This window comes from Dipteris shenzhenensis, chromosome 18, assembly GCF_047967505.1.
Source record: "Dipteris shenzhenensis isolate YYH24624 ecotype China chromosome 18, Dip_SZ_1.0, whole genome shotgun sequence".
Classification (NCBI taxonomy): Eukaryota; Viridiplantae; Streptophyta; class Polypodiopsida; order Gleicheniales; family Dipteridaceae; genus Dipteris; species Dipteris shenzhenensis.
Genome location: NC_141613.1, coordinates 51,518,744 through 51,527,098, shown reverse-complemented (window position 1 = coordinate 51,527,098; position 8,355 = coordinate 51,518,744). Strand labels below are relative to the sequence as shown.

At 40.8% G+C, this 8,355-nt stretch overlaps 1 protein-coding gene across 1 annotated transcript; it reads right to left on the bottom strand.

Annotated features, from left to right (window-relative positions):
* Nucleotides 1-221: 221 nt before the first annotated feature.
* LOC147891394 (beta-glucosidase 40-like) lies at nucleotides 222-4,643 on the bottom strand. The gene is made up of 13 exons (XM_087390031.1): nucleotides 4,446-4,643; nucleotides 4,154-4,220; nucleotides 3,963-4,021; nucleotides 3,808-3,883; nucleotides 3,649-3,720; nucleotides 3,462-3,549; nucleotides 3,106-3,358; nucleotides 2,896-3,011; nucleotides 2,515-2,738; nucleotides 2,306-2,337; nucleotides 2,044-2,149; nucleotides 736-844; nucleotides 222-423 (listed from the first exon to the last, which is right to left on the bottom strand). Exons 1-13 carry the CDS (start codon nucleotides 4,596-4,598, stop codon nucleotides 255-257), a joined length of 1,524 nt encoding a protein of 507 aa, XP_087246157.1. The 5' UTR covers nucleotides 4,599-4,643; the 3' UTR covers nucleotides 222-254.
* Between the last annotated feature and the right edge of the window lie 3,712 nt (nucleotides 4,644-8,355).

Below are 8,355 nucleotides of genomic sequence, written 5' to 3'. Positions count from 1 at the left end.
CATAGCCACTTTGGTCTAATTAAATATAAAAAATGAATAATATTCAAAAATTTATCATATCACTTAAACAATTAAATAAAAAGCAAACTCCTAGGTTTTATCAATAGTTTCCATCTCACTTTCATAAGAATTCAAGTCATAATGAAATAAAAAGCAAGCATTGACGTTTTATCATTAGTTTCCATCAAGTACCTTTCATAAGAATTCAAGGGTATGAGATAATCTCTATGTAGAGGTTGTGGAGATAAGATACATTAGTGACTTAAGAAACCTTGGAACCACTTTATCGAGGACTTTGGATGTCTTTGCAGATTTTTTGAATAATCCACAAAGTACACACCAAATCGAGATGTAAACCCCAAGCCCCATTCCCAATTGTCTATAAGAGACCACACAAAGTACCCCTTGACATTGGAGCCATCCCTAGAGGCAAATGCACGATGTAACAAAGCAAAGTTAGGATTGAGAGAGCAATGATACGGACTTAGTGTGCACGATGCATGCACCAAAGTGCCTACTAAATCCATTGTGACTTGTGTGACATGTGTGCGCACGTTGTGTGTGTGTGCGCATGCATGCATGGGTGCATGTATGTGTGTGTGTGTGTGTGTGTGTGTGTAGCTTCTGCATGTGCATAAATCCATATTTTGATAGGATGTGTGTGGGCATGCATGTGTGTGTGTGTGTGTGTGAGAGAGAGAGAGAGAGAGAGAGAGAGAGAGAGAGAGAGAGTACTTGATTGCTGCTAAAAGATTGGAGAGATAGTCATGGTGGTAACTGATCCTTTCATTATCCAAAAGGGCTTGTTCCAATGGAATCAAAAGATCATTATGATCACCATAACCTGCCATAGTACATAGATGGTTTATTTTAAGATGTGGAAGTTTTTAGCTTTTTCTTTTAGTAACCTAGGCTAGAGACTTGTGGGCAAATGGTACTTTTGTGTAAAGTGAATACCTACCCCATGTTATGGATACTTCCCCTGCGAAATGTAAAGTGTATGTCTACCCCTTTTTATGGATATTTCCCCTTTGAAATGTAAAGGGAATACCTACCCCATGTTATGGATACGTCCCCTTTGAAAAATCACTCCATGTATATCAAATAGTTGAAAATTTTTGTACTGGAGTTAAGCCTTCACTTTTCAACTTTGTTTAGAAATTCTATATCAAAGGTAAGGTATCCTTTCTTCAACTTTGGTAAACATGAGTCAATTGTAGCCATATATGTAGGCATGAATGAATGAAGCACATTAACAAATATAGCAAAAATAGTGCATCGGTTTTTGAGAATGCTACCTCCCTTGCTCCATGGAGATCTTTAAGCTTCGGTATAGAAATTATTCATTTCTTAAATGGCACTAAGCACTTTGAATTATGTATTCCAGTCCAATGATAAAAAGAATGCAATTTTGTCAAAAGGAAGCATATGTTTCACCCACCATGCATCATTTATTAGATAACCATGCATCATCTCGCGCATAAATCCATCATGTATCATATATAGTTTGAAAGAAAAATTGAGCATTTGGATCCCTACTTTAAACTTGAGGCATTTGGGCCGCTATTTAGAGGCTTAGGACAAGTCACACAATTCTTATTAGCCTAAGAAGTGTTGAGAATTATATAAATTTTCAATGCTAACTACACATATGCTATGACTCAGCTATCAACACCACAAACCTCCATTTTAGGTTCACAAAGTACAAGAAGCTTGATAAGTCAAATAATTCTCTATTGGCCTTGCTAAGGAATGTAGAATTATATTAATTTTTAATACTAGGTGCATGTAAAGTGTAACTCCCCTATTGGTACTAGTCACCTCACACCGAAAACAATTAAGTTATAGATAGTTACGCATAGGTGTGAACAGACATGCAAGGATACTAGGTAATAGTAGGTGAACGGATACCGTATCTAATGAATTCTACAAAAAGTAAAAATAATGTAATCGTGTAGCTCTAGAATGGTACCAAGAAATAAAAATGAGAAACCCTAGACCTACGTATGCAAGAGGACTCTAGCTTGAGTGAGAAATACTTACCATTCTCTGTTACAATGACCAAGGGGTTGTCATAATGAACCCGCACGTAATCAAGTAGCTTCTTGAATCCCCATGGCACCACATAAAGCCAAAAAGCGCCTTCCGACTGGCATTCTCGAAAACATCAAGTTTAGCAAGCGGGAATAGAAAATTTAAGGGATGAAAGACTGAGAGAATTTCTGCACATAATTTGCAAATTAATGTGAAGTAAATATTGAAAGGAAAAGTTGGTTTGTTTTTTGGGTTGCTTAGTTTGTGTAACCTGGTGTCCAATGTCTTGTCCGTTTCGTTGAACTGCAATGGAGCCAGGATAGAAACACTATTTAGTGAAGAAAGAGTATATACATAATAGTTGATTATATTAAGCATTCAGTGAAGAAAACTGTGTTTAGATTGTATCTCGGTATGAAAATTAGCAAACAAATTAGATCTATATTGTTCGTAACGCTGTGCTCTCTCGTTCATACGTACCAGTAACATCGAACATTCCGTCTGGATTGATGTCGCCAAGAGCTGCTGTGAGATAGGAAGAATTAACGTCCAAGGCATAATTTGTAGTGTAGTGGTTGATGCCGATGAAATCGAACGATCCCTTCACGCCTTTTGCACCGTTTTTGTCGAAGGAAGGCAATCGATTTCCCACCAGCTCACGCATTGACGCAGGGTAGTCGCCCACTATGAGCGGATCCAAGAACCTGCGGCAGCTCAGCAATGATATCCCCGGCAGCAGCTCAGCACCTCTACCTTTTGCGTCAACATTGAATGGGAGAATCCGTAACAATCGTGTCTTTTAATGACCAAGTACGACGAATGACTCTTGATCGGCGCTCTAATCCAATTGAAATCACTTACCAGCCCAGCTCGAAGTCAAGCGCCCTCCGTGCCGCTCCCACATCGCCGCTGGAATTGGTGAGCGGCTCGTACCACTTTGAATCCAAAGTAATCCCTATCGACCCACCCTGCTGTGCCTGCAGAATTGCATGCCAAGAGCTTGCATTAGTGACACTCGACTCCTTCAATAAGTTAGACCAAGTCAAGCAAGTTTCATTTTCCTGCCCGGACCTGATATTTTTGTTTGTAAATGCCCACTGCAGCTGCATGCGCAAGTAGGATATTGTGAGCAGCGACATACGGTTCTGTGGATGAATTTCCTTGGCCGCACGTTAACCGCCAGGAACACCTTCCTGGCGCTTGCGTTCCAAAGCCCCCAAAGCCTTGAGTTGTAAATGTATATGGTTCGTTGAAGGTAATCCAGTGTCGAACGCGATGCCCGAAGGCCTTGAAGCATGTCTCAGCGTAAAACGCAAAATCGCTTCTGCATTCCATTTCAATGCGGGTGATAGAAATGAGCTTCAAATCATGTCCAGCGTTCAAACCAAATAATTGCTTTCTTCGTTGCAGCGAGTGAAATTGCGTACATAATTTGACCGCTCAACCATCCACCATATGCATCCTCAAGCGCCTGAGGTAAATCCCAATGATACAGGGTTACATATGGCTGTATCCCTGTCACAGAAGTTCGGGGTCCGGATGAGAAACAATCTCGATTCTCGAAGGCCTGAGATAAGGTGATCAAAAAGTGTTTTCAACGCACGAAAGATTCACCTTTTTCCAGAAGGGCATTGATAACGTTATTGTAGTGATCTATACCCTTTTGATTCAGAGTTCTATTGTTGCCTGCATCAAGGAGCTTGAGTGGCAATATTCTTAAAAATCTGTGCGTCTAATTGAAAAGACAGAAAAGCTCATGTTTCGTCAAGGAACCTGGGAATATTCGCGACCATGAGATTGAAAATCTATAAGCGTCCACAGTCATGTTAGCCATTAAGTCGATATCCTCCTGCCGTATTCAAGAGTTCACCGAATCAGCATGAGGACTAATGTACCACTGATCGAAATAGGATAGGGGTGAAACGGGCCTGATAACGATTATACTGATCATCGGTAGTGTCACCGTTGCTCAAGTCCACAACCGAGCCTGCAAATAACCAGGTTAGTACTTCGCGCGATTGTATCGATGTATCAGTCTCGCCATCTGATTTGTGTCATACATTTTTCAAAGAATACAAAGCTCAAGTTATAGGAAGACTTGTTCGTTGAAACGACCGACCGATTTTATGCGAGAACGTGTCCCAGATGCTACTTCCGCGTCCGTCTTGCGTCACAGCGCCTTCGACCTACAGCGAATCAAAGGAATGTCACTTCCATTCTAGCTCATCGAACGGCTTGATTCGTGGAGCCCATTCCTTGAGAGCTAGGCCGGAGCTAGGCCTGCCTATGAGACTAGAGCCCCTTCCCGTCCTTGTCTACTGGGTGACCACGACTAACGGGAATGATTTATCGATACAGGGCTTTTATAAGCGGTCTTCTACTATGAATGGGGGAAAGCCAAAGAGAGAAACCTGGTAAGCAGATGTGGCAGTACCGAACACGAAACCTGGAGGGAAGCTACTCCTGTTGATATCTGCAAGGCGATCAGTGCATCCGGCCATTGTGATGAAAGACAAGAACAAGAGGATGAGAGGCATAGGGGTCCGAGGGGAGGAGAGGTCCATGGAGGGGGAGGAAAGGGGCTGAGGGGGAAGGAAGGCGTTAGAGAAAGGGGCGTGTGCAAAAGAGTGAAGAGTAGTAGTGGGCATAGAAAGCATAAGAACGTCCGCCATTCGCAAGAAAAAAGCAACGTAGAGTTTAACTTTAGTACCTTCATCAACTTTGGACAGCATACAATAATGTATGCCCAAACACACTCCTTCCCCATGGATGCTCTTGGTTTCTCGAGAGGTCCCGGAGACCTCTCCCACATTTTCAAGCACATCCCGATTCCCTACTCTAGTTTTGTTCTCAGAGTTGGCTTTTTCTCCATGAGGCACTCTAGAATGCCAAATGATTCGAGCAATGCTATTGGCCTATGCTCTTCTAAAAAGGCTAAACACTAATATTGGTAGCTCCTTCTTTGAAATTCTAAATGCCAACACGTCTCATTCTAAGACAATTGACTCATTTACTTAACTCATGCAAAATAGGGGGCCCTAACATTCCCAAAAATAAAATCATTGTATTAGTGCACGCGAAGTGAGTCAAATTAATGTATTCCTTATGGTTGATTAAAGGCCAAATTCGATGATTTAATACGAGCACCACATGTCGCAAAACATGAATCTGGCATAAAATGAAGATCTGTCCGGGAAGGCGGAGAGAGGGGACTCGAGGAGAGAGGAGGAGGGAGATGCCACCTCTTGCATGGATGAACGAACTTGGCTACAGAAATTGAAGGAGAGCGAAAGATTAAGGCTTTAATCTTCTACAAGAGCGCAGGGATGTGAAGACAAATTAATTAATCAAATTTTGAGAGGAGAGTGATAAAATTATTTTGGAAATATGTAAAACAAATCAAAAAACACATAAAAATTAACTACCTGAAATATTAAAGCCTTCTACACGAGCGTGGGGATGTAAAGACGAATTAATTAACTAAATTTTGAGAGGAGAGTGAAGAATGTGCTCCTATGAAACTATTTTGAAAATATGCAAAATAAATCAAAAAACACATGGAAATTAACAATCCTAATAAAATCGGTCACACTCGAAGATGGGAGTCACTATGACCTTATGATAGGGCCTTGGCCTTACTCAATTGTTTGTCCAAACGTATAAGCATTATATCTCTAGACACAAGAAAATATTAATCCTTATAAAATCCGCTAGACCCTCAAAGATGAGAGTGGCAATGATCCTATAGTAGGATCTTGCTCAATTATTTTGTTCAAATTTATAGGCACTACATCTCTAGACACAAGTGCTTAGAAAGAAATTGCAAATTTATTTTTTTTTGGGATCTTTGATAGCAACTATTGATTGCCTTTTCTTCTTTATTAGTTCTCTTTTAATTGTTTGTTTAAGCCAAGCATATTCTCCCTACCCATTAGAAGATAGTTTCTTGTTTTCATGTAACTTTGAAACTATGTTTAAACCTCATTGGGTACAACTTATTCGACTAGCACTACTGCAAAACCAAGTAGAAATGGCAACCTAAAAATGGCATTTCTATATTAATGAATGCCAACACTATCATTTTTTGGAAATGGCAATGGAAAGTGCCATATATGTTTGCCATTTTCTACATATGAAGTGGCACCAGACTTGTTTGAAATGGCAACACATTTGATATGAAATCTAAAAGAAATGTTAAAGAAATGGCAAAGATATGACATAAAAGTTGTCAATTATTGTTTAAAATGGCAAAAAGTAACGAAAGGTTGAAATTGGCAAAAAGTAGCATATATATTACTTTTTTAATGCTATAAATGACAAAAAGTGAAAACATGGTTGCCATTTCTTACATTATAAATGGCATAAAAGTGTCATTTATGAGATTTTAAATGGCAAAAAAGTTGTTTTAAGGTTGTCATTCTGATGCTGTAAGTGCCATAAAAGGGACATCATTTATAAGGTTCTATATGTCCCCCTAGCACACTAAAAATCAAAATTCCCATTAATTAGTTCTCCCCCTCGCCCCCCCAATGAAAAATTATCGTAACCTTATATGGTCCTGACAAAATATGAAGAGGGGAGAGGAGAAGAGTGGAGATGAGGAGAGAGGGCATAGCTAGAGAGCACACCACAAATGACTAACTGTACACTAGATTTAGTTGAAATGTAGAATATATACAAACCCATTTAGGGTTAGGGTTAGGGCATCTAACCCTTTCCTTTATAGCACTCTATTGGGTTAGTGCTATGCACATATGATACATTATGTTGAGCGTGAACTCTCAACACCTTCCCTCAAGTTCAACATCATGAAGTAGGCCTTCCCTTAATATGGTGATTCTGGGGAATCGAAGAAGGACTAAACATTACATGAATGTCCTTCCTCAGCGTCAAACCAAGAACTAGTCGGTGTTTCTTGAAAAGCTCTTTATCGAGTGGTTTAGTGATGATGTCTGCAACATTCTCTTTGCTATCACAATGCTGCAGTGTGATGTCACCAAGTAAAAATTTTTCTTTGATGAAGTGCTCTCTGACATCAATGTGCTTGTCCTGGAGTGGTATACTGGATTCTTGGCCAATGCTTGAGCTGATTCGTTATCACAGTATATTGTTGTTGGCTTTGACTCATCAAAGTAATATGTTTTTGACAATAATCTTCTGAGCCATATAGCTTCACATGCACCTGTAGTGAGTGCTCTATATTCTGCTTCAGTCGAAGACAAAGAACACTTGGCTATTTGTTTGACAACCATGATATAGTACCTTGACCAAGGAAAAATGCATATCCCTATGTGGATCTCCTGGTCTCATGATCTCCGGCATAGTCTGTCACAGTATCCATGCAACCATGGATGACTTCCTCTGTATTCTATCCCAAACTGTCTTACACCTCTGATGTATCTCAAGACTCTTTTGGCTGCATTCCGATGAGACTGTTTTGGATTTGCCATAAACTATGCTAGTGAGCTTACTGCATAACAAATATCTGGCCATGTGATAGTTAGATATATAAGAGATCCGATGAGCTGCTTATAGTACCTGTCATTGACTCTAGGCTTTTCTGAATCTTTAGTAAGTTTCAAACTTTGTTCCATGAGAGTAGCTGCAATTTTGCAATCTGCCATATGAAACTTCTTCAAGAGACCGTCTGTTAGATATCAATGCTCTACTCTCGTGTAACTACACGGGAACCAACTAACTCTACTTGTAAGCCCCCCATATGAGGAGAAGGCATTTGAGTAGCTCGGTTATCCGATAGGTCCTGGTTTGGACACCAGATGGGGGCCATGTGTGGCTTGATGGTTGGACGGCTTCAGATAGAGTTGGCACACCACCAACTAGGCTACATGCAAGTGCAAGAAGGCATCCCTTGACTGACCGCACTGAGGGTACATGGAGCATTTCCTGGGGCAGCCCACTCTCGGGTTGTGGGGCCCATTTGGAGCCTTAGATGATCCCGAATGCTCCGGGCTGAACGGATGCCGTAGGTCAGTTGCTCTATTTTGTGCACTGATTCTATCGTATGGTCGGTGGCCTATTTCGAGATCGATCCTCAGTTGACCATTTTGGGCGGACTGGGTCGGTCACCCAATTGAGCCTAACCGACTACGACTGGTGGCTATATAAGAGCAAGCCCGTGAAGCCCATTTCATCAGTGGCTATAGCAACCCTAATTCCTTAGCATCCAGCCTCCGTCTTCTACTGTTTTCAGCACACCATCGAAGCTTCTTTCATAGGAGCGCACGGTTGGGAGGCAACGCCATCTATTGTATCACTTCTACAGTAATCAAATTTTTGATTCTCCATACTATCTTGTTTTCT

What these genes read in the sequence shown, in the direction of transcription:
- LOC147891394 (XM_087390031.1), bottom strand. Translation starts at nt 4,598, where the DNA reads ATGGACCTCTCCTCCCCTCGGACCCCTATGCCTCTCATCCTCTTGTTC. An exon ending in ATCAGTATAATCGTTATCAG is followed by an intron (nt 3,884 to 3,962) that starts GCCCGTTTCACC and finishes TGAATACGGCAG; the next exon opens with GAGGATATCGACTTAATGGC. An exon ending in AATCTTTTAGCAGCAATCAA is followed by an intron (nt 424 to 735) that starts GTACTCTCTCTC and finishes ATTTGCCTCTAG; the next exon opens with GGATGGCTCCAATGTCAAGG.